We start from the raw sequence: 26,878 nt of genomic DNA, 5'->3' as shown, positions 1-26,878 counted from the left end.
ACAGAGGGCAGGTGTGAGGTCGGGACTCGAAGCGTAGCGACCAGGTTACATCACTGTCTCCGTCTCTCTCCTCTGCTCTGTTCTCTGTCTTTGTGTCATGGATAAATAAAGAGCTGCAGCTGTGTGTGTGTCTGCTTGACACACACCAACAGATAACAGATAAACTAATTATTATTTTCATTATCGATTGATCTGCTGATTATTTTCTGCCAATTAATCATATAGTCTATGAGAAATATTTCCGTTTTAATCCCACAGGTCAGTCACAACACACAGATAAACAACAAAGATATTCAGTTTATTGTCATATGTGACAGAAAAGCAGGAAATCTTCTAAGAAGCTGGAACCAGACAATTCCTGCTTGAAAAAAGGCCAAAACGATTATTATCAAAATAATTGCCAATTAATTTTCTGTCGATCAATTAATCAACTAATCATTGCAGCTTTAAACTTAACGAACAGTAGCACAGTGACACATAGCCAGGATATATTTAATATGGAAGATAATTAACAACAAGCCAATATCTCTGTACTTAATACTTTCTACTGGCACACGCTCCTCTATTGATTTGAGAAAACTTATAAATGTCCCCTGTCCCTGCTATGATGTGATAAAGAAAGAGATGTAAAAAAGAGAGAGAAAATAGCTGCTGTTTGTCAGTAAACAAATCGATGTGAGGAGCTGCTGGTGATGATAGATCAGGGCTTCATTATGTTTGGTAGTGCTTGAGGGTAAGCCTCACACCTGCCTGGATAAATACAGCAGCTCTGACACTGCTGTGTATATAATGGAGCTTGCAACCCTCATAGCAGACAAAGATCAAGCCAAACATGGCTAATGCCTTATTTCTTGCTAGTGTAGTTTTGACCAAATTAAATCGTGTCTTTACTTTATCATCACAGTTATCAGCGGTACTGCCAGGTGAGAATCACATCCTTCCCCATTTAAAGTCACTGCTAAAAGTGAAGTTCAGGGGTCATGAACAGGGCTTTGGTTAGAAGAAGGGAGTGGTACGTCTTATCTCGTCCAGAAAAATCTCTGGAGGACTAACGTCCTGAATACCAGATGGGGTTTCAGAGACAGAGAGAGGCTTTTTTCTCCAGGCTTGTGGGTGCTTTAGATCCACCATGAATGTTGCGGCAGAGGGATTTTCGCCCTTGGGTAGGAGGTTTGGTTCGGGGCCACATAGCTATGAGTGTTTTTTCAGAGGAATACTTCCCGTGCCTCAGTCCCACCACAGGCCTTGTTGTTGTCCCAGAAGCTAGGCCACACATCCTCTTCATGCTGAGGAAGAGGAGGAAAAATGAGGAGATTGAGGCCCACTCCCTGCATACCTCTTCCCCTCTAGATGCTGATCTTTCTCCTCTTGTCCAGCACTGAATTTCTCTGTTAAACACATCAGATGGGCCGTTTTTGGTGTCTTCACCTAACTATTTACTACATTGTGCAAGAGACAGAGGTGGTGATGGTAATTGTTCTGGGCACAATAAGCTACTCCAAGGCGGCAGATCATGTCAATTGTCCCCTGTAATTTCACCAGCATTATCAGGCCGTTGCTGCTTTAGTTGTCATAGGGACATCTTGGTGTTGTCATGGTGAATTAATCAAGATGTGATAACAGGCTATTATCTGCTCACCCTCAGACTGCAATAATGTCTTGGAAGAAGTTAAAAACATATTTTAAGATAGATAAAATAGACTTTATTGTCCCAAATGAAATTTGCCTCAAAAACATATGTTATCTGCTGTTAAAAAATACAAACATAGTGCATACATATGGTACAGACACAGACTGTCACCCACACACATGCACACAAACAATACCTACAGTACATGCACAGACCTGCCATCAACCAACAAATTGCACACTGCCCGTCGTTATCATAATGGTGTACATAATATGTTCAATAAGAGTAAAGCAGCCTCATCAACATAGAGTCATCATAAAGTACTGCAGGTACTGCAGTACAACCATACTGCAGGATGCTGTCACCTACGGCATGGTAGAAGAGGAGCAACACTTTCTGGTCAACACCAAAGACTCTCAGCCTACGAAGGAAGCGTAGCCGCTGTTGGACCCTTGTGTGTGTTTCTTGTCGATGTGTATGCCCAGGTATCTGTAAGAGTCAACCTAGGCTATGTTCTGGTCATGGACAACCACTGGTGAGTGGTCTCTAATGGATTTGGTGTTGAACACCATCCCCTCTGTTTCTGTTGTTGAGGGTGAGGAAGTAATGTTGCTGCAATGTTTTCAGGAGAACATGAGGCTGCAGGGTGTTAAAGGCTGAGCTGAAGTCTACAAACAACAGTCTAGCATAGGCTGTAGGTTTCTCAAGGTGTTTAGTCACTAAGTGCACTATACTGTTGGTTGCATCATCAGTACCTCTCTGGTTTATGCGACGTGGTAGGGATCTAGCTGTGGGCCTTCATCCAGCTGTAGTTTGCTCACTATGAGCTTCTCCATACACTTCATCACAACAGAGGTTAGAGCAAGAAATCTAAAATCATCACTCTCCTGTGGACAGGGTTTCTTAGGAACAGGTGTGATGATTGCTTTTTCCATTGTGTTGGTACAGTTTGAGAATCTAGGGTCCTCTGAAAAATGGAGCACCAGGCATGTGTCCATTCATCTGCACATGTTCTTAATAGAAAAGCAGAGACACCATCTGGACCTCTGGACTTTGTTTTAGGATAGATCTTTAGCCTGTCAACACCACCAATAGCAATACCATCTGGCACTATGTCACATTCAGCAGAGAAATCATAATTGTAAAAAATGCATTTAAAAAGAAAACATTGAGCTCATTTGCTATAGCCAGTTCATCTACAACATACAAAGATTTCTTTGTGGGTTTCATGTTGGTAGTTGTTTTCATCAAGTCTCATAGTTTTTAAGATTTCATAGTCTGGAGGTTTTTCTCTATCGCCTCCCTCTGGTGTTCTCTTGCTTCTTTGAGCCTCTGGTTCAACTCCTTTTGTACAGTTTTTAGTTGTAGGTGGTCATTGGTCTTAAATGCCTGTCTTTTTCTGTTAATACAATCCTTCATCTCCTTTGTGGTATAAGGTTTGTTGTTGGTGTAGGCTTTTATTGTCTGTTTTTGATCACAGTGTCAACACAGAATTTTATGTAATCTGTGGTAACTTCTGTTGCATTGTCCAGCTACAGCTCTCCAGAGAAGATATCCTAGTCTGTGCATAAAAAGCAACCTTTCAAGTGTTTCCATGCTGTCATCTGTCCATGTACTGATAGATTTAATTAGGGGTTTACTTCTCTTTAGGGCTGTCTTGTATGTGGTGATCAGGTGACCAGTGTTAGTGTTAGACGGGTGGTTTAGCTATGGATATATATGCATGTTTTACATTACCACAGCACTTGTCTAGAGTCCTATTCTTCCTGGTATCACATTTAATATACTGTTCAAAACCCGGCAATGCATTGTTTAATTTGTAATGATAAAGATCTCCCATGATGAAGATCAGGGCATTTTGGGGTGTGCTGTAGTTAATCATGAACACAGTCTGCCACCTGTGTCGCAGCCCTCGAGGCGTTGCCATTTGGGGGTACATAAACAGAGCAGATGATGATATTACCAAACTCTCAGAGAAGGAAGAACAGCCTGACACTCACACCTAACAGTTCCACATCAGGGTTACAGAGTTTCTTCCGGACTGTGAGCTGTCTGCACCACTTATAATAGAGTCCCCCTTTGCTTTTCCCTGACAGCTCGCTTCTGTCAGAGTGAATATGCGAGAGCCCCTCTAATTGAACAAGACAGTCCGGGATCTCGGGGTGTAACCAAGTCTGGGTGAAAAGCGTGATACAGGACTCAAAGCATTCCCTTGTTAGGAGACTTTTTTTGCATAAGGCCAGCGTCTCTTATTGCTAATAACGACAGACATCCAATGCCATATATTTGACAGAGTGTATGTAGCAGATCCTGACCTCACTGTCTTCTTCTCTGGTGGTTTAAGGACCTTGCTGGTTAAACCGGCGACAGACATGTCTGAGAAACTGATGTTATCTCTGGATTTCAACACATGAATAAATCCGGTATTTATGAAGGGAGCCAACAAATTGAAGGCAGCATACTCTCAGCAGACCCTTGCTCCTCTCTGCAGTGTTATGCGTCAGACTGCTGGATAATTGGCCTTTAGTGCTGTGTACAAGTTGTGCTTCTTTTGCATAGAAGTGCACAGTGATAGCTATGCAGCTGGAGGAAGAAGGGTTGTTTCTAATGTAATGAAGGACTATAGAGAGGAAAACAAATCACACAGCATCATATTTGGCCCATCTCCCCTTTCTCCTTCACTTCTGTTAAGCAGTATCTTAGGGAATAGTGGAAAAAACATAAGTGTGATATGAAAGCTTATTTCCCTTCTCTTTTCAATAATCTCTTATGTTTCAGAGGGACCACAGCTTGACAAGGTGAGTCTTAATTGCCAGGCTGAGGAGCACAGACAATTGCAATTAATGAAAAATTGGTAGTGCCTGTGAAAAGTCCCAGTGATCCACGTCATGGTTATCCAAGGAGGGTTGTATCGAGGGCAATTGGACTTGGTTGAAGATACCTGAAGTAGTATCAATGACCTTGATAACGACCCCACAGAGTTTAAATACCTGGGACTGCCCACCTGTCCGTTAGAACTGAAGAAGCTCCTTGGATGAGAGGTGAAACGTCTTCAAGTATCTTCAACCAACTTCAATTACCCTTGATTCAACCCTCCTTGGAAAAATTGGTTAGGTGTGCTGAGGGTGTTATTAAACTTTGCTACGTTCTGATTGATTGTCTGACTGGCAGTTTTTAGTGAACTTAAGGGACGTGGCAGTTGTTATTAAACTAAAGGGAAGATTGAATTGTGGAGAAAACAAGTCAGCGTGTGATTGATTGTAATTTCTTGAGCCCAGGCCTAATTAAAAAGTCAGCATACTGAGGAGCGCAGGCTGTCACACAGTTGTCAGTGACACAGCCACAGAAACAAGGTGGCCACAAAAGCTCTCCCTTAGAACTGTCTGAGTTGGATTGATTAGTGGAGACTATACAAAAGAAATGGTTATAACAAGAAACATTAGAGTAAACTGTCTGTGTGGGTGGAAAAGGCAGCTCAGTGAGGTTTTCATTTGAGAAAGTGAGACAGGATACATGGATATCCATGAAGCAAAAAGACCTCCAACAAACAAACCAACCAGAATATCTTGTCCTACCACCTTAATTATCCAGCATGCTTGGCTTGTCGTACTGCATTAATTGCACTTCTATGAGCTGTCGTATTGCTACTAGTCATACAGTACGATACTTGCCCAATTTCATGCCTCTCTACATAAAGCATGCACATGAAAAATGAATATACATTTGAGTTATGGGGGACTGCAAACTTACTTACTAGAATAGTTGTTGTTCACTTGTTTCTATCATATTTTGCACATCTAGCTTAAATTACTACTGACTACTAAATTAAACTACAGCAACTGAAATATCTTTCACAAATATACTTTTTGCTCCCATTTGTTATATTTTTTACAGACACACTGATTTATTCGATTTGATAACTGTATATTTTCATAAAAGTGTTAGTTTGCAGACAGTTTATAATACAATAAAAAATGAAAACAGCTGATCACAATCACAAACAACAACTAAAGGATCATTACCCAGTCTATTTGTATTTAATGGACGTTTAATGGCAACCATTTCATATCAACAACATTGATGGCTATCTGATACAGGGTATGGTGCGTGGTAACGGACACAAATAACAGTCTAATCTTCACTATACAGATGAGTAAACTATCTAATCTAAGCAGAGATCCAATAAAATCTCTAAAAGATAAATAACACCGTGATAAATGCAGGAAGAATAATAATACTGCTTTATCATTAAAGCATCGTATTTGAGACATGAAAACAACATTCTGTAGCTTTTGGACAGAGTCAGTCATTCACCACCCTTCATCATTAGGCGGTTGAAAACATGTGGGGGAGGGGACTTTTGTTTTTCCATACGGGAAAAGTACGGGGTTGGAGAGTGAGTTCTGATTAGGCAGAAATGTCAGCACCTGCTTCAGTAATCACTGAGTCATCAGCATTGATCAACAATCCTGTCAATCCCCCACAAATGTATTCTGGTCAGTTTGTGTGTTGGCAGACTAAAACCTTGACTTAATGCAGCTTTAATAAGAGCACACAGGCAGTCAGCTGATTAATAAGTTACTCATCAACCATCACCTTTTTATGGCCAAACACTGTGAACATGCAGTCGGTGTTTGTTGGAGTATTTATGGACTATGGTGGACTATTAAAGTTCAGCCGTGTCAGGGATGTTTTCCTCTTTGTAATTTGTATTTTATTGATATTCTAGTGGTGAAATGATTTCAGAGGACTCATAGGCAGGCCACTTGGGACAGAAAGACAGCAGCGCTCTTATTTCTTCTACTCTTTGCAGTAAAATAACAACCACAGAGGCTCTCCTGAGAGGGAACAACATCGTAATATAAAATATTTACTGTAAGGTAAAAAAAAAAGAGTTACATTATTGTAAGCAAATTATAAATTAGTTAGAAAGCACTGCCACAATTTTATGAGGCTGTACCACTGTGGGGGAGCGTATAGCTCCATGTACACAGTCACAACTCAAAGCAATGAGCTGAACCGACTTGCTTATTTGGCTGTGATCCCTTTAGAATTGTCCCAGATCCATAAAACATATGTAGAGTGACTCTCTAATGAGCCTCACTATTGGCTGCTGAGATCACAAGCCAGCTTTTCCTCCAGTGGCTGGCAGGTCGTGCTGTCTGCTAACGAACCCCTGGGTGAAACTTTAAAACATAACAGTAAGTCTTATGTTTTGGAGGGTTTGTTTTAACCACTGAAAAAAGTTTTCAGGCCAACTGCGACAGAGTGCTCAAACTCTTGTCAAAAGGTAACGAATCATGGAGATACTGTTGTGTTTTCAAAGCCCAGTGGAGGCCATCCACACCTTTCACTGCAGAGGTACATAAATCTATTATCATCTCAGGTTGCATAGCTCTCTAATGCAGTGCTAAATAGGGTTAAACCAATTTGTTGAATTAATTATATCATTTTGGCTCAGCATCAACACTCACTTACTTAAAGCCAGTATGTCTGACATAAATGACACAAATGGACTGAACTCAATACATAATATGCATCAATTTGTTTAATTTTTGCCATCAGAGTAATTTGAAAGACTCTTACAAATAAAATCTATATCTAAGAACCTACTCAAAGTTTCATAATAGGATGTCTTATCTGCCTTAATGCAATTGATAACACAATAAGGAGTTTTTGTATCTCAAAGAGGCCTCTAAAATCAGGGCCTTTTTCTTGGAGGCTTTTTCGCCTTGACAAGAATTTAATCATGAGAGAATCAGACACACTGGGAGAGACAACTTTCACTAAGTACTTTATACAACGCTGCAGTGTGTGTGGCCAGGCTGCCGCAGCCGTCTGAGGAGCGATATTATGGAAGTGCTGAAAAAACAGCCCTGGTTGCAAGAGAAAGAAATAATTAGATCTTTTTTTTATTAAGGCCTTTTTAGAGTCATGTCTTACTACAGACAGTGTTGGCAGACAGGCTTCTAATGCCTTTCATGAATGATTTTTGGTGTTCTGGCATATTAGAGTTTTGCTGGAGAGCTGCAACCGAGATTTTGTCCAGTCCAGTGTCAACATTTACATTATATCTGTGTCTTTTTGTTGACATTCCTCACAATAATAGTTTTGAATGTGCATTTGAAAAAATTCTGATTCTCTCTCTGTCTCTCCCTGAAAACGTAATGACTCTGGTGGACGACAAGTACCTATCATCATCCCTCAGTCTCGCCTCTGAACAAACAGCAAGATAAACAACCAAGTTGTAAATTTTTCAGTCATTATGGCTCTGACAAAGCTTTAGTAGCCGTTTAGTAGCAGTGGTGTGTGTATAATGTACTATTAGTGGTTCCTCAAGGCTGCCCCTGTCAAAGAAGGAAAGTTTGTATTTCTTAATGAATTCAGCCATATTTGTATCTACTCCTCATCTAAATTCAAATTTGATACATGACTTGCTAATCTGCCAGAAGGGAAACAAGCTCAAGAGCCCAGTAGACCAAATGATGAGAGATTATTATGCTGATTTTACTGCCATAGATGCATTGTTTTATAAGTAATTCCATCTACAACTGCAACAAATCATAGTGCACATTTCTACATAGAAGCAGCACTTGCCCTGCACGCAGAGACAGCAGCCTCGTAGCTCTCGGGTCCCAAATCAGATAAGTATCACCGTGCATTGGGTTGAAAATCCATACTTATAGGAGTTATTTTAGTGACACTGGGCCCTTTGTTTTTCTGTAATAACTATGCAGCTCTGACAACGGGCCACTGTTTCGGCCAATATTAGCATGCAGATTCTCTGGTGTAGTGCTACACCATTTCTGCCAGTACAGTGTGTATATTGTTTTGCAGGCAGGAATGCACTGGATGTCCTCTGCTGTGGGAGCTGGCTAGCTTAATGGATAGCTGTCAAAGTGGATGCTAGGGGAACAGCTGTACTTCCATCTCATTGGAAGTAATATGCTGGAACATGTGACTTTTGTCTTATCATAATTGAACTGAAAAATAAACCATGAGATTGTAGGGAGATTGGATTTAATACACTGTGCATGGTTGACTGTTACAATGGTACTGCATGCATATTTTTGTTAATTTTAAGATTAGTTCTTGCAGAAATTACTTGTGTAAAATGTTTGAACCTGCCTGTGATTGTAATAATGTGATACATCAAGGTAGAGCACTCTAATGCATTGTGTTCCAGTGAGATTTAGCAGGGATTCACCTGCTACAGCATTGTTTTGCTTCACAAATGTCTGCACCCAAGATGGTGAAAGTGAAGGTGACCTCAGAGATGACATGATGCTTAGGAGTTCAGTGAACAATCTTCCATTGCTTGTGCCTTTAGTCTCACATTTCCACCTTTTCTCGTTCATAGGGTAAGGTTCATTCCAGTTCAAATGTGAAATGTTAGCTCTGCTGGTCTCTGCTGCAGCAGGAAGGGCACAGTCTCGTCAAAAGAGCCCATTGTGCTGCTGTGGTTTGTTGTGTGCCATGCAGGCCCAAGCCCATAGATGACCCTTGTTGTTTCTGCGCAGGCCTGGGTGAGGCAGATGCGAACCAGAACAATGGCTGCGTCTCGGAGAAGCCGGTGGTGACTGACTCCACGGGCGCTGAGGGCCCCCGCCAACCCTGGACCTCTGCCAGCACAGCTGACCCTGACGCCGCCACACCACGCCCCCACCTGGTCCGCCTCTTCTCCCGAGATGCCCCGGGCCGAGAGGACAACACCTTCAAAGACCGACCCTCTGAATCGGACGAGTTGCAGACCATCCAGGAGCACAGCGGAGCGGCTTCAGAGTGTGGGTCGGACAGCCCCGAACAGGACCTAGACTAGGCTAGCTTTTTTTTTTCCCTCCCTCTCCTCTCTTTTCTCTTTTCCCTCCTCTGTCCTTCACTCTCTTATTTAAGAGAGACAAGAACCCCACATTTGACAAATACGAATATATACTACCAAACTACTACTACCATGGCATCTGCAAGCAGCTCTGCACAGGCCGCCTTCGGACTGGGCCGGAGGAAGAAGAACCCCGGCCTCCTGGATCAGATTGGAAAGTTCTTTGGAGGGGACAAGAAGAGGAAGAGCAAGGTGAGGAAGCAGGGAGGGTCGAGGTGAAAACTCGACCCTTCTCAAGTATCTCAGTTCATTCTGCTGATTCGCTCCCAGAACCACTTTTTACTTCTGATTCTTTAACAGATCCTGTAAGAATATTTGTAATAGTTTTGTGTTTTACTGTTGTTTTTATGGTGAACCAAAGTCTGACATTGTCTTAAGTTTCACGTTAACCGACATAACAGGTTATGAATTGATAGCGGATAATGACTTTGGCTGGGGTTTGTTTTATTTTTTGTTACAAAGAGGCTGTGACTTTGAATCATTTAAGAATTAATACCCGTATTGTTCTGTTTTTCTTTTATTTGAATGGTACTGACATTAGTAGCATTATTCTCTATATCTGTTGTAGGTGACATATAGTCTAATATAAGTGAATGGTGGATTTGTTCACTCTTTGCTGCCGTAGTGCAGTTTGTTTATTGGAACATTTGTCAAACTGGAGTTAAGAACAGCTGTGTTGCAGTTCAGCTATGTCCCTAAATGATAATGATGATTATGATGATGTGAGAGATGGGGAACTTTATGCCTGCATCATTAAGATGTAATACTGGTACATAATTTTGCATTTTAGTGGCATTAGGTACTCTGCAGAGAGTGAGTTTCTTTGATTTCTCTGTCTCTGGGCTAATATTTAAACATCTGTGATAAGTCAGCCATAGGGAAGTGCTCTACTACTGTTTGCACACACGGTACAGCAATCTGCTAAGTCACTTTCAAGTTAATGATGACATTATGGTATGTATGATCAAAGAGAAATATTTTAAAATGTAATGATATGTTAGATTAGGAGCATATTATCATCCCTGGTTTGGGAATATATACAAGAGTCTATAAAGTAAGAACAGGCTTATCTTATCTTGCAGACGAGTGATTATTTCAGCCTGCAGTGCTATTTTATTACTCTGCACTTTAGTGTTGTCAAGATACCAGAAGTTTGACTGTTAGCATCTTAGTGTGACACTCAACCTCACTGATCAGACCCATGTTGTCCACAAAATGAATAAATAATGTTGGTTTAGTGTCCATTTTTGCTATTGTTCCATGTGTAGCTCCTGGCACCAGATTGTCCACCAGTTTAGGCAGACTGGGATCCAGTTCCAGACATGATGGACTGCTTGGCACTGTTGCCACGGCTATTAGGAACTAGACAGCAGCTCTGTTGGTTCCACTGATTTTCAGGCCCTGGGCCATGTGCTCAGTGATGCCCTCTGGAGGCAGTGATGAAATGAAAATTTGAAGCTTTCAAAACACTGGGCTGAATGAGTTTCGGTTATCCTGACAACACTGCTGCAATGTATTGACGCTAAATCCCAAAGCCTGTTGTAAATCTGTCAGAAAGAGTGCTGCTGTATATCTTCCAGCAAGATTCATGGCTGTTCATTTGGACACTTGTTTTTACAAACCATGGATATTACTGATGATGGTTTTTAAGGAAAACTATGGTACAGTTAGGAAATTCCTTTGGGCAAAAACATCCTCTCTGATTATAAGCTTTTTTTTTCCAGCTCCACTAACCCTGCAGAGTGCTAATCAGAGTGCTTTGGCAAGATAATTGCAAAGAAATCACTGAACAGCATGAAAATATGCATTTCCCCATGCCTTACGTCAACTATGAAAAGGTGTTCAGTGAAAGATCCAGGATGGAAATGATTTTATATATGTGCTTTAGCCTGTTCTGCTGATCAGATATTGTTTTGCTTTGGTTAAAATTATACTCATGAGATGTTCAGGGAAAATGTCAACAGAACAAATTGTGAAGCTATCATTTAACATGAGGCGAGGGAGTGATTTGCTGCAGTATTTGTTTGATTTTCTTTTTCCTTATGCCATAAAATGTAAATGCTCTCCATATTGATGACAAGTTTACTAAAAAAAAAACAAAAAAAACAGTTGTACAAATATATATTTATGTATTCACCAAGGGTTTGCCTTCAGATGATGAGTGTTCACATCTCAAGTAAATGACAGACAGGTTCGCCCCACCTCCGTTGCCTCTAGCCAAAAACAACTTGCACTTTCTGCTGCAAAGGCTTTTTATTCCCATAAAGAATTCTACATAAGACAGATATTGTTCAGCTTCATTTCTGATCCGCCCTGCCTGTCTGTGTGCACAGATGCTCCACAGACGTACTTAATGTATACTTTGACTTAAAGGCGGCAGTATTAGTGGGATACTTTGTGTCAGTGTTTTTTGTTGGGTCTTACATGTAAATATGCATGCTTATTTGAGTAAAGCTGAACTGTTTTAATATTTGGCAGGTGTGGAGCCATTTACAAACTGATATCTTGGGCTTTTTTTGTCCCTTGTCTCATTTATTTACATAATTTTCAATCCAGGCCTGAGTATGGGCTTTGAGAAAATGTTTAAACAGTACATAAGAGCTGTTTCAGAAGTTGAGAGACAACACCAAAAAAAGACAAACTCCACTCTCAGGATATGAAACTACTGCAGGAAATCTGAATTTCAATGCTAACAGGTTTTTGATCATTTCAAATTACAGGGATAAACATGTGCTATTTGGAGGGGAAATTAAGTTTGCATGAACAATAGTCATTAAAGCAGAAATGAAGACTCATAAAGAGCAGAGAATATTTCAAGTCTTAATTTGTATATTTTCATTTGTTGAATGGCAGACAAGTCATATAATGCGATACAGGAGTGATTACTGTGTATGAATCAGGCTTCAGCAGAACAGTCAAAACCAAAACTCATGTGATACTGTACTCTAACCCCAGTGTCTTGGATGGAGAGGGAGGGGGGCGGGGGGAGGTCCTCCCTCACATCAGTTTGCTCACCTCAGGTTCACCTGTCTTTGACCCAGTCAGAGAGTTTGTTTGAACCAGCAGTGGATCTCTGCTGATCCCTGTTTTGTAACGCCTTCAATTTTACAGTGGATACTTGTAACCGTCTGTTGTGAACTGTTGTGACCGCTGACCTGTTCCTAACCTGATCCTGTTGTCAGCTTTTGGATTATTGCTTGATTAAAACTCTTTAACAACACCCTCAGCGCTCTCTTTGTTTTGTTTTAATGAGTGTTTGGCTTGATGTCTCTCTTTTTGGTTCCCCTTCTGCTTTAAGAATGTGATATATTGTTTTAACAGCTCTGCTAACAACTGGTAAAAAATGAACATTCTGAGTTGTCATTACTCCAATTTTTAAGCAGTGTTGCAATTTTATTTTTAGTGACAAAGAAAACCAGCCAGATGTAGAAAACTTTACTTTGAGCATGTATTAAGTGTGCTTGAGTTTGTCTCCAGCCTTCCATATTACAGTCTTTAACACAAATTAATATATTCCAGCATGCAGTCAGTCACGTACTGCAAAACAAAAAGGAGTTATCAGAGAAGGTTTAATGGAAAGCAGAGCTACTGTTTATCTCTGAGTAATGGATGTCTGGCTTGATTTTTTTTTGTGAGCCCAAAGATAAAATGACAAGAAGAGAGAAAACAATAAATCACCTTTCACTCTTTTCACTCAGTTTGTCTACTAAAAGGGCAAAACGCTGGGATCACCACAAACAGCATGCCAAGTGTGGTCCTCCCGGTCTCACGCATGAATTGAAATCCATTCATTTAGACTCAGGTCAGAGAGGAGTGTTGCCACATTTGAGTCATCTGAATGGTGTATAAAGACTTTTCATTAATGTGAACAGCAGCATGTTTGTGATGATTACCTCTCCAACAAAAGAAAACAGTTCTGAGAAATTCAATCAACGCAGGCTCATTTTAATTCATTTAAAAGTTCATTTAGGATGCAAAAAAAAAAAAATGTGTGTTTATATTCACACCTTGGTTAAATGGACCAAGACATAAACACAAGCAGGAACGCTGGCACAGGAAATTATTGCTTCAATTCCACAATGAAAACAAACACTTTTTGGGATTTGGACGGACATGCATTTTAATTCAATTTAAAAAACAAGCTGCAAATGATTGATACCGCAGCCTGCCTCACCAGTCACACCTGAAAGAAGACAGTAAAACCCCTGTGTATGTAGCCTCTGAGTTCAATAAATTAAAAGTGCAATTATGTTTTACTGAATATGACTTGATTTGATGATTTGATTTTTTTTTTGTGTGTTTATTTTCTCTTGATGAGTCCTATCTGAGAACACAGATAATGGCCCAATTAGCCTACTTCTTGTTTGGTATTTGATTTTGTGAGTCACAGGACCTGATTGCCTTCTGAGGGGAACAGCAAGCTACAGCCGCCTTTTTTGTGTATCTCTACTGCCAGACAAACTGTTGTTTGTCAGCCACATCGATTGGCCCCACACTCCTTCTGTTCATGAATCTGAAAGGCTGCAACTGCGAAAAGGAAAAAGAAAAGCAGTCCTAAGAGTTGAATGTAATTATTACTTCTTTCTTCTGCACAGTCTGATAGATGTGAAGCATCCTACACAGTTCACGAGTGATGCAGAGAGGAAGTGGATAAATGACTATCGGTTCAGTACTACAGCTGCTATCTGTATACATTAATCAGCTTCCTAACGACCACTAAGAGGCAGATCGGCTACCTGAGAGTAAATAAATATGTAAATTAGAACTGTTTCCTTCCATATCAGTGCTGCAGGTTGATACCTGATTTGTGGAAAATTAGTTTTCAGTGTGAAGTAAGTGAACGTAGACAGAAAGCGGAGACATTTTTCATGAGGGTAATGATGAAATTGTCAGATTTTCAGCCATGCCTCCTCTCTGCTCGGGATTAATTATTAAGCATCATCCATTATGTAGTGGATTCTTGGCCAGGCTGTGACTTCTCACCTGAGAGGAGGCAGTTGTGATCATTAACCCGCCCTTTATAAGCTGCAGGACACTTATACCTTGTGTGTGTCCTGAATCCTGACCTCTGGCTTTGCCTCCCTCATTTCGCCCAGTTTAGATCATTTGTCTGCATGTGTGACAGTAGAAACAGCTGAGAGACACTCAGCTCACTGTCAGAGATAAAGATGTCTTGCTGAAAGTTAATGAGAAGATAAATACTATTTTCATTTGTTTCTGTTCAATGTGAAGCTGGAGCAGGGAGATGGTTAGCTTAGCATTAAGACCGGGAACAGGGAGAAACAGCTAGCCTGGCTCACTAATTAAGACTAATTAAACAAACACTCCATGATTGATTTGAGAGCTTAAGAGGTGTTGATAGCCTGACTTTCAGTGTGGCTGCATGGAACATGTTAAACTAAGATGGTAAACATGGTAAACATTATACCTGCTAAAAATGTTAGCATTGTCATTGTGAGCATATTAGCTCAACGGCAGACTGTTAGAAATGTGGACAGAGCCAGGCTAGCTATTTCCCCCAATGTCCAGTGTTTATGCTAAGCTAAACTAGCTGTGTCCTTGCTGTAGCTTTGTATTTAATGGATAGATATGAGAGTGGTATTGATCTTCTAATTTTTGGTAAGAAAACAATCATGTACATTACATTTAATGATAAAGAAAAAACTATTTATTTTCATGCAAACATATTTTTTTCTAGTCTGCATCCTAAAATAAACCAACTCTGATTCAAGCTATAGCTAGGTTTGAAAAGTCAGTCAGTAATTTACTGTTTCTGTCTTCTGCAATATACACTCAGCGAACACAAATCCAAATCAACAGCTCTGTCAAAAACTCTACTTTTACTGAGCTTAAACATTTTCTATTTAAGTCGACATTGTCAGAAAGGTGATAATTCTTTGTTTATTACTGAAGTCATAGTGGTTGGTGTTGATGTACTGGGGTGTATTATAATAATGAACTTAAAGTACAATTAGAAAATTAGAAAAAAAAATAGAATTTATGGCAGAGCTTTTGTATTGGATTGCATTTAATCACACAGATGTCCCTAATAAAGTGCTTGGTGAGTGTATTTATTGTTATAATCATAAAACAAGAATAGAGGAAGTTGATAGTTAGCATGAGCTGTGATCGTCAGTGAAGAGACAAAGAGCAGCAGTTGCAGAAAATCAAACTCTATCAACAGAGAATCCAAGGAAAGGTGTCACAATACGGTTTGATCGACAGGCAATCCATTCAAAATGAACACAAATTGCACCTGTGTGTGTTACAGGCAGATGAGAATAAGCTGTTTGTGTCGCACTGCAACTCCTTTTCTCTCGCTCTCTATATCACACACACACACACACACACACACACACCTGAAACCTTTTCTCTTCAGACATCAAACAGGGATCAATGATTGCGAGCTGTCTGTTCAAAGACACTACTGAGACGTGAGAGGTTGAGAGCAATTTCAAATGGCGAAATATCAGCAACATTTACCAAAACATCATTAAAGACAGCAACAGAAATGTGTTTTTAATAACAGGATACCTCACCGTCACAGTTCAAAATTTGAAAGTCTCCATCATCATTAGCAGCATGCCCTGAACTAATGGAAAGCTCATTTGCATTTTTTCCCCTCTGAAACATATGTCTAATAGTCACTTGACATTTAAGTGCGTCTGCTTTAGCGGACCATAATAAACCACTGTGATAAGATATTTGTTGTCATCTTACCATTTTTTTTTTTCAAATGGAACAATAAGACAGGGGAGAGACTCATTCACATCAAAGGGACAACTGGCTGAAACTGAGTCTGTACCAATAGAATTCACACGGCATTTATTTGATCTTCCCTTTCCTCTCCCCATCGCTTCCTCTTTCTTTTCTACTTTCCCCAAACAAAGGTGCGCCAGCAGCCACCGAGGTCACTCTATTTTCTACCCTCCCTTTCATTTCTGCCTCCAGTTCCCATCATTTACATCATGACAGAAACAGATGCAGTCAAGCAACAATACACACACACACACACACACACACACAGAAACACACTTATGCAAGAGGGCATCATTAAAGGGTCACTAGTAAAGCACTTGGGAGGCTTCAGAGCTAGAATACACATGCTGACATCAACAACAGAAAGGATGAATTTGTTCCTATTCAAGCATCTGAAATTGTGATCTTTATATACAATTTGGTAGACATTTTGCTCCAAACAGAACAAAAAATCCCATTTTTCAACCCATGATTGTCTGGCTAGATATCTATTTGGTTGGACTGCGTTCTTTCTTTGTGTGTGTGTGTGTGTGTGTGTGTGTTTCCATCACTGTATTGATCTAATTGTCTGTTGGACCATTTTCACCAAACCCATAAAAGACAGTGAGAGTGACATATAATGTAACACCATATGTGGCGGTGAAAGTTTCTCCCCTTTTCGGTTACCTTAAGGTTCTTTGATGTGAGATAATGGATGTGAGTCATGAACAGAAACCTCCCCACTACCTCCATCCCACACACACACACACACACACACATATACACTGTATAAACACACACACACATTTCCTTGTTGCATTAATGGGGTCAGAGGAAGGGATGAATGAGATGACATTAACTGAAAAGACTGAACATACTGAGTGGGTGCAAATTATTTTTTCTCCCGTGGGCTGCTGGTTGTTGATGGTGTTAGATATTAGAGAAATTATACTTCTCACCTTTCAGTGTTTTAATCTTTTGCCTGTGCTGTTTGCATGAGTTAATAGTGGATTTTTTTTTTAATGCACCAGAGTTTTACACAAAGTCACAGGATATCAACCTTATAAAGCTCTCTTCTTGACATAGCCTTTGTAAAGTCTGACTTTGAAGAACTTCATTCATTGATTCGTACTTTGGGATGATAATTAGTCTTCTTTGTTAAGTTCAAGTCACTGACATGTTGAACTGCTTGTCTGTTCCATTTTAATTTGCTTTTAACAACTTGTGGACAAAGGTTTCAGTCAGTTTTGGATAAAGGCTAATGAGGGAGGCGTTGTCAAGCGACGTGAGGCTACTGTTAATGTATATATATTATATATATTAAGTCACTGGCTGTGCTCCTCACCACACACCAACACTAGCCTCTACTGTGATAGTACAGGCCACAAGCATTTATTTTGTCAAAAAAAAAGAAAAGAAAAAAAAAAGAATGATTATTATATAATGTACAGATTCAATAAACTTAAAATTAAGTACAGTTATTATTCCAGGTGAGTAACCCTGTATATGCAGTGGTTTTTAGCTATAGAGACTCATCTTTGTTGCTGTGGAAACACATGATGTATAGGCTGGACAATTCAACTGTTTTCACTCATCATTCATCAGGTAAGTAGACCCAGTGAACAGGGTGCATAAAGCTCAAGGGCCATTTTCTTGATTTTAATGCTTTATTAATAACAGGATTATATCTTATTTCAACAGATATACACTTATTTTATGATTATTATTAAATATTAATAGTTCATAGTTTCAAGCCACATCATTTTTGTTTCTATCTCTAATCATGCCTCTGTTTAACATGTTTAACATGTCTGTTTTTCCCTTCCTTCCATTCCCTTTGCTTTCCTCCTCAGGGCTCTTTCCGTGGTGCTCTCTCTCCAGGCCCTCAGAAAGCCTCTGCGACTTCCCCACGCAAGCGCGGAGCAGAGAACGCTGTGGTCCATTTCTTCCGCACGATCGTAAGTAAAGTATAGCTTAAAAAAAAAAAAAAACCACCCACAGAGTCTATGAACAGATCCTTCAGTGTGCTTCAGCAGTGTTGACATGTGTGTTCTGCCATGATCGTCTCTTTGCTCCTCTGTTACCTTTTCTGAACTCTGTCTAACTCTGTCAAACCTCTTTACTCTCTGTGATTAACTCGTCTTCAGGTGTCCCCTGCCCCTCCCAAGTCTAGGGTGAGTCTGCTTTATGAAGCTTCTTTTGAAGTTGAAATTGACACTCACACATAGTAAATACAAAAATAAATAGATCAATGACATTGTTTTTGTCCTTGTAAATGATGAGAATTCTGGAAATTGGTGTAATTCTATTTATTTGAGCTTTGTTACAACTAGACTGTAAATACCATTCTTTACTGTCAATATAGACAATTTTCCATAAAGATTGTTTTTAGATTTAGATTAGATAGTTGATAATAGAGAGACAATTTAAGATTGCACCTTCATAGTGTAATTCCTTGAGCTGTGAACCTCCAGGATTAGATTTTGATCAGATTTTGAATTAGATTTTGATCAGGGCAGCATGTAATTACAATAGAATTTGCTTAGGTGAAAGGCTTCCCATTGACAGCCAGTTAAACAACAATACTGTATCACTTCTGTCATCAGATGACACTGACTGTCCTCTGAAACTCAGCTAATTCAAATTTGCACAAAATTTGCAAAACTTGGACAAAGAAAACAAACGTTTATGGTATTAGAAAAAAAGGTTTCAGCAATGTATTTATCTAACCAAAAATACATGAATACAATACATTATAAAAAAATGTCAAATATATTATTTTCCATAAGCTCTTTGTCTTTAGGCTTTGTTGCATTGTTCTGTTGAATGTCACTAAATTTGTGCTCTTCGATGTGAGCATCCGCCTTGCTCCTCTCTCCTTTCCCCCCCACACATTTTTCCCCCCTTCCCTCTGCTCCTCATCTGCTCCTGCCCCCTGTGACCCTGTGACTCCTTCCCCCCCCGGATGGACCCTTCTACCTGCCTCCTCTCCTTCCCATCCTGCCATCTTTGCGCCGAGTAAGACACATATTTCTATTTGTCCCCTCTCCCTTTTTACTTGTCCTTGTCTCTTGTTTCTCTACACGTCCAGTGGAGAGGACTAGCAGCCAAGATAGGCCTGGTAGGTGGTTTTTGAAAACTGCAAAAACACGGAGGTATCATGCCTAATTTAACTGGGGGGCAAGCGAGGTCATCCTCTCAAGCCTCCGAGCATGACGCCTGTGGCTCTGTTTCCATTTATTCTCCATCAACCACTTAAGTCGTTATAATCTGACCATACATCAGTGATAACGTCCTCATTTCCCTCCGCCTTGAGCCCATTTTCAAAGATTTCATTCCCATTTAGTAGCTTTGCAACCTGACTCATCCATATCATGTGCATATACTGTATGTCCATGATAACACAGGCATTATTCTGTTCTTCATTATCCTTGTTTCATTAAAAAAAAAAAAAAAATCCTCTGTGGCTGAAGTCAGGCTGCCTTCTGCTTCATTTGCAGACGTTATCAGCACTTAATTTAAGGCCGTCATGTGTGTTTGTGTGTGTGCGCTTTTTCTGAATCATGCAGCTGCAGAAAGGTGGTTGGGGGGTAGAAAGTAAAGTGGTTTGGACAAAGGAGACGCAAATTGCACAGAAACAACATTAATGGTGCTGGTGACAGCCTTGTTATTTATGAAGAAAACATCAGGTTCAGCCTCCCTCACCACTCAAATCATTTTTGTGCAGTCCCTAAGTGCTTTTCTAAGAGAATGAATCTTAATACAAGACATGCCCTTTTCCAGTTGATAGAATTCATTTTTCATACATACGTTATTTGATCAGACATCTGTCTTACTTCATTCAGTGATGTTTTGAAATGCTGCCCAAATAAAATACATTTTGTTCATTGCATCCGACGTGAGGAAGTGAATAAATCAGCTTCCTGAATGTCATTAAGACACAACAGAAAACAGACTCTACAAGAACTGATTAGCATTGGTTTTTGCATTTGTTGTGATGTTTTGAAGTGCAGGTTTTATTTTAAATGTTATCAGTCGTGCCAAAACATTCAATCAACTCTCTTCTTTTGCATTGGTGGTTCAAAATTTTTGACAAAATATGCAAGGAAGAAAACTTTTCCTTCTCATGTCAAACTTTGCTGCTTTGTAGCTTTTTTAACTCATGCATAATTCACACAAAAGCACTTGGATGAAATCCTTACCTGAAAGGGAACACAATTATGCTGTAAAAGTAGGGAAAAATTGGATAGTGGTGCAATCGATAGCCAGTTTTCTCCTACATTTGGGTTTTTGAAGAGCAAATTGATCCCTCACACCCAAGCACGCCCTGGAGAACACACCCTCTATTCTCTTTACTCTCTGAATTTTTCATCCCCCCTCAACTGAATTGAAAATGAATGTAAGGCTCTCTATAGAAAGGTCAGTCACATCTTAATCCCCTGCCACACATCTCCAGGGCTCTTTTAACACACTGATTCCTTTTCTCCTTCTGCCAGGGCAACCAGAAGTCACAGTCTAAAGCCAAGAAGGCCAGCGCAGGGGACGGCAAAGGCACCCTGACTAGGATCTTCAAAATGGTAAAAACTGCTTGTCAGACACTTAACAAGTTATTTCCCACCAGCTTCTGTTCTCTTTCCTTGAAGTGAAATGACATAGAAAATGTAATATTTCCTTAATCATTTTTTTGCCCTTATTTTTTCTGCCTCAGTGATGATATCAGCAGCAGAGTGAGTAACCGATACGTGATGGAGGGATACTTGAGTTTAACTCACTCCGCATTTGTTCGACATTGATATGCTTAGAAGACATCCTAATCTCATTACTAGCGCAGCAGCAGCAGAATAATAAGAGGCTTTTAGAGACAAGATGGATCATCGTGCGTGCTACAAGCTTTGTGCAAGTGCTGATATAATCATGCCGAAGATGGTAAATCCAGTTCTGATAAGGGTCCAGAGGTGCCATACCTAACATACTATAACAGCTTTATAGGGAAGGGTTGGTTGCTTATGCACAATGTATAATATAACATTATTATGCAACGTCATCAATCACTTGTCAAGCATGACTTGCTCCTTCAGGAACTGTGAAGGATTCACTGCACACATGTATTGGCAGAAAATTAAGTGTTGATTAGGCACACAGCATACCGAGAACAGCTGTCATTCAATGGTCACTAATGTTAAAATTAAAGATCTGCTGAAGATTTTTTTAAGTGATTAGGGTGTCAGTAAATTACATGATATTTAGCAGTGATAGAAGGGATGAACAAAGTTAAACAAAGTAGCTAATTGTTTGGTTCTCTGCCCTCCAACTTCACCATTTTGGTTCAGTCTCACCACTCTCACGCCCATATCCAAATGCACCAGGCAGCTGTTTTCAGTGAGAAAGCTCTGATAAACCCAACTAGTTGGTGACATAGTGAAGTGTTTTGCAGCTAAAGAACCAGATAGTTTCTTCAGCAGTCAATGAAGACCAAAACAAAGCTAAAAAGAGAATGAATATTGCACTTACAGTCACCAGTTGGGCAGAAACATGACTCCAAATGAAAGTTAATGTTTCTCTCTGTCTTCGACAGATGTAAATACTGTTTGCTAACACATTCACCATAGCAACTTTATATGGTGATAATATGTCAGTGTTGTGATTACAGCTTGTTGCATTGCCCCCAAGAGGCCAAAAAACAAAAAAAACAAACAAACAATAAATCAAAAATTAATGCAGGTTTAAATATAGTCATATAAAATGTTACAGCATGAGATAAAGCATTTATCAGCATTGATACCACACTACACAGCATGTATTATTTTTTCATGGACTGCTTGTAAATAAATATATGGGATTTAAATTCAAAAGTTTTAGTGATGTTTCTATTATTTAATTTTTTAAAAAGTTAGCGCTGACTTGTTAACTACATGTTAGGATCAGAGCTACTACTAATGCTGGCTTCATCAGTGTACCACAAGACAGTTGGTAAACTGGCAGGCAACGTCTGCTAGAAAGCCAAAGTGTAAACACAAAGTTAGTCAGATGTGTCAGTGGTGAGATAATACCTCTCACCGGTTGAAGCTGAAGAGGTTGTTGATAACCTCATTTTGCTTTTTTCCAAACATGAAATGTCAAATGTACTCGGAGCACAGATGGTTATGACTGTGATCCTGGTGCTGTATGACTAAGTGGAATTTGATTTTCAAACTCCCACGCTGGAAGTCTCAGAACATCCAATTTCATACTGTAACATTCACTCAACTTTTCAGCTTTAGGAGACTCATTAGCCTTTACTTTTAGACTGCTGTATTCACAACTGTCTGACTTTCCAATTTACAGAGAAGCTATTTATTAGTTGATTTGTTTTCATATGTCATGAAAAGGTGGCGGCTTTTATGCTCTGCTAGTTTTTCCCTGACAGGGTTTAATTAGCCATCCGCTCCCACTGTACCTTAGATTAGTTAGTTTAGCAATTACTGAAGGTGGAGAGAAATCCAAATTTCCCCGGGGCTGCATCCTCATCTGTAGTGGCTAAATTGTTGTCACTAAGCTACATGAGAGTAAACAGCTCTAGAGATGATGAACTTCTGGGACGCTTGTTTCAAATCCTTTTGATACGGCTAATTAGCGTTGACTCAGTGCCATCACACCACCACTTCCGACTCTTTCACACATACATGGGCGTCACAGTCCAAATGGAAATGAGCATAAAGTCACACTAACTTTTAATCACTGTTTCATTCAGTTTCTATTCATCTGCTGCATTTAATTTCAGATTCCAATCTATTGCTGTGTATTGAGTTTTTCTCTTTTGTGACAGATAATGAATTTCATCTGAAATGGCTGTAAGAATAGCTTAGAACAAAAGTTCAGTCTCCAGCCTTCTTTTTATGAGGAGCAAAAAGCTTCTCACAATATGGATCATCTTCTTAAGCAATCCATCAAGATTTGTCTCATTTGTATAATCTTTCTGCCTTTCAAAATCCTCTCTACTTTTTGATTTGAATGAGAGAGCAGAATGGAAAAAGCGCAATACGCTCTCAGACTGCTTTGAGATAAACACAGGACGTCTAAACTGAAACTTTATGGACAAAAAGAAACAAAAAACAAAGGGGAACTGCAACTAAAATGAATGAAATGGCTGAAATATGACAAAGAAAGCAGATTTGCAGGATCTGCAAGACAATATGTAATTACATGTGGTCAATGGATAAGCTGCAACCTTATTTCCTCTCCAACTTCTTCTCTTTACTTACAAATACAACAGGAGCTTAGCTTGTTAAAAAGAGTTGAGACCTGATTGCAAAATTATGAGCTCCCATGTGCAACATCAACTATGTATGGAAGCTTGTTGATGCCTGGAAAAGAAAAAAAGAAAGGATGAAAACATAAGGATGATTAAAATAAAAATACTAATTGTAAATAAAGATTATAAGATACTAAGTCAAGATTCTAAGTCAAGTCAACAATATGACTAAGTAAGACATTGTGACTATTCAAGTCAACATTGTAAGGTATTTAGTCATGAAAAAATAAGTGAAAACTGACTTTTTAAGTCAAAATTATTAAATAATAAGCAAAGATTAAAAGTCAAAATTTTGACTTACTCAAAATAATGACTTTATTGAACTATAATGACTTTAATGAACTTATTTTGACATACTATGTCACAAGTATCTCATACTTTTGAGAAATTTTGAGTTATTTTCTCAAAATTGTCAATTACTTACTCATAATTTTGACTTGGCATCTCATAATTCTGACCTACTATCTCAGGATTTTGACTATTTTCTTATATTTATGACTTACTATTTCATAATGCTGACTTCAGAAGTCAAGATTTTGTCAACAAGCATATTAACCTGCTCATTTCTCACATTAAAGGACTAGTCTGACTTTTCAATGTCAAAGCCTGGTCTCGTTCAATAGAACCTGTAATTACCACTCCCGATTGTTAGTTAAAAGATTCATGTGTCAGGCTTGATGAAAGAACTAGTGAAACCTGACAAGTCATAAGAAGTGACAAGTTAGCCAGACAGTTAAAGTTTCAAAATTTCTGATGATTCATCATGACCGTCATCAGTGGTAAAGACTGAAATTTTGCTGTCAGAAGTTATTGCCTACAATTACTTAACAAGCTTTTTGCTTAAGTGTTGGCAAGGCCTTCAGACAGAGCTGTCTACTGAGCTGATTACTTTTATCACATGTTGGGTGAATTGACCTCCAGGCTCCAAAAATATCAGTGTAGTCCTTTAATGCTGATTTAGACTTGAGGGGCTGCTATCTCCATATACTCATCAGATATGTCTTGTCTATCACACAGGGAAGCAGGAGTGCTTCTCCAGCCAAACGCTGAAGTCCCTCTCTACAACCCCTTCCAACAGCACAAGGGCAGATGTTCAAGAACACGGGACTAAAGTGGGGAAAAAGAGGAAGAAAAAGAGGAAATCTTGTCACCCTTTAAACTCACCTTCCCCTCCACCTCTGTTAACATTCTAATGTTCGCTAAATCCTTCATCTCCCCTATTACCCCCCTATACCCCTTTGGCTGGTAGATAGCGACACAATCTGTTGCCCCTTTCCCCTGCATGCGTTGTGCTGAGTCTGTGCAGTCATCATCATCGGTTTGAACTTTTTGCTGAAATTGATCCTGAAGCCGCTCACATGTGCAGCCTGAATGACCCCCGGCCCCTGCCATGGCTCTCGATACTTGTGCTTGAGTTTCTGTGGATACGTCTTTGATGGTTTCTCTAACAAAGGGTGGCGAAACTGAAGCAGACCTGGAACAATTGAAGGTTAAGGCCGGTGCAAGTCCGACTGACTTGACCGTTATTGCCGTTTGCTGATTGGTTGAGAAGACCGGGTCGATTCGGTTTCAGTAAAGAGCTTTTTTTTGTCTTGTCACACTGTCTACGTCGTTTCCTCTTTCTGTGCACCTAAACATGATCCTCTGTTTTAAGTATTGTTTTGTGATAGAATTAACCGATTTGACATTATTACGAGAGCCATTTTGTTCATAATGTGTTTTCATTCTACCTTTGTGCCATAGCTGTAGTTAAGTGTCCTGTCATAAATGTGATGTTGATCTATGTTTGTCAATAGGGCCAAAGGCTGGCTGCGGATTTTGTGGTGAACACTGAGTTTCTTAACCTTCTAAATCAATTTCTGCAAAGTCATTTCTAATGTCTTAGTTCTTTTTCAGTGCATGAGATAATGGCATACGCTAATTTTCCCCCTCCATATGCATGACTAAATTATTTTGTAGTGCCGTTTCCCACCTTTAAAAACAGCCAGACTCTGAATCTGAAGCATCATGTTGGTGCTGCAAACACGGCTCCTCCAGCGCAATGCCAGATTCAGACGTTTCCTCTATGCATCAGTGTAGGTCTCTCCTTTGTCTTCAGTATATCTGCACAGCACACATATTGTGTAAAACAACAAGTGCCTTTCCTCCTGACTACCAAAACAATGTGCTGTGTTGCCCTTTTGTGGATAATTTAAAAACACAAACACAATTTCAAAAAGGTGCTCTGTGACTAACTCTGTAATGACACATTATAAGGTGTTTCTTGAGAATGTGTGGGTTGCAAGTTTTCAGAAAAACAGTCGGTCAAAGAAAAGAACATCCATCTTCCAAATGTGTTAAAAAAGCAGGCATGTGTGAACTGTAGCGTTCATCTCTCTCTCTCTCTGTTTGTGTGTGCTTGAGCCTCTTGAGTGCTTGTATAGTGTTTTTTTTCTGAATGGATCCTGTGAATGAATGTAAAGACCCTCCTCATTATTGTATGTGTAATAAACATGACCAGCCACTTAACTGAAAATAAAAAAATAAAAATGATAAAACCAACTCTACTCTTTGCCTCGTGTAGTGTCTCTTTTGTGTGGAGCGGCACAACCAAAAGCGAGTGACGCAACATAAAATAAAACTGAAGTGAATGGAAAGGATGTTAAGGGGTCAGGTCACAGTATCACAGCAGGAAAAGGTATGACACAGTTTCTTTCATAAAGCAGGTATGCATGAGTCATTTGGTCATCATTATTCATGACAAGCTTTCAGAGGTACTCATGACTGGAGTACATGGAGCACCATTCAGTCTCAAGTATAATCACAGTTGTGTGTGTATGCAATTTCATGTCATGACGAAATTATAAAAAAAAAAGAACAAAGGCTGGCTGATGGGGGCACTTCAAATATGAACAAAACACTGGTGACTTCCAATTCATACTTCCCCAAAAGGACACAATAGAAATTATTCTACCTCATTTCCTCACAAAAAATTTTCATTCCTTTTACATAACCTGTTCATGTGTTCCCATGCAACAATGTTTGGATAATTGCAAACGTCTAATGCCTGCTGGGGACTAAGTTAATGGATTCTACTTTGAACCTGAACAAAATTATTTTGTGTCATTGCTGAAGATGTAAAAGCAAATAAATTCTCAGATTAAGGTGACTTCCTTGGATATACTTCTTGTAGTTGGGACCAAATAGAATATGTTGGACAACTTAAATTGTGTAGCTGTATATAGGCTACTGTAAATATAGAATACAGACCAAGCAGGTAGCTCCAGGTGTAAAAAGTGAAGCCAATGTGGAGGTACCTTAAACCCGCATTCTCTATAATGGCCAGTAGGGGGCGACTCCA

The 26,878-nt window shown here is 39.6% G+C and overlaps 1 protein-coding gene across 1 annotated transcript in view; it reads left to right on the top strand.

Moving 5' to 3' along the window:
• The window catches only part of LOC137191844 (myelin basic protein-like), a 65,697-nt gene extending 39,613 nt beyond the window's left edge, over positions 1-26,084 (top strand). The window contains 6 exon segments of the mRNA XM_067602280.1: positions 9,151-9,701; positions 18,101-18,205; positions 18,395-18,421; positions 19,339-19,368; positions 20,744-20,824; positions 24,556-26,084. Of these exon segments, the coding sequence (XP_067458381.1) occupies positions 9,151-9,701; positions 18,101-18,205; positions 18,395-18,421; positions 19,339-19,368; positions 20,744-20,824; positions 24,556-24,588 (827 nt within the window). The 3' untranslated portion in view covers positions 24,589-26,084.
• Positions 26,085-26,878: the final 794 nt, after the last annotated feature.

The sequence above is a fragment of the Thunnus thynnus genome, chromosome 10 (genome assembly GCF_963924715.1).
Source record: "Thunnus thynnus chromosome 10, fThuThy2.1, whole genome shotgun sequence".
NCBI classification, from domain to species: Eukaryota; Metazoa; Chordata; class Actinopteri; order Scombriformes; family Scombridae; genus Thunnus; species Thunnus thynnus.
The sequence above is the reverse complement of the archived record's forward strand: the minus strand, read 5'-3'. Positions and strand labels throughout refer to the sequence as shown.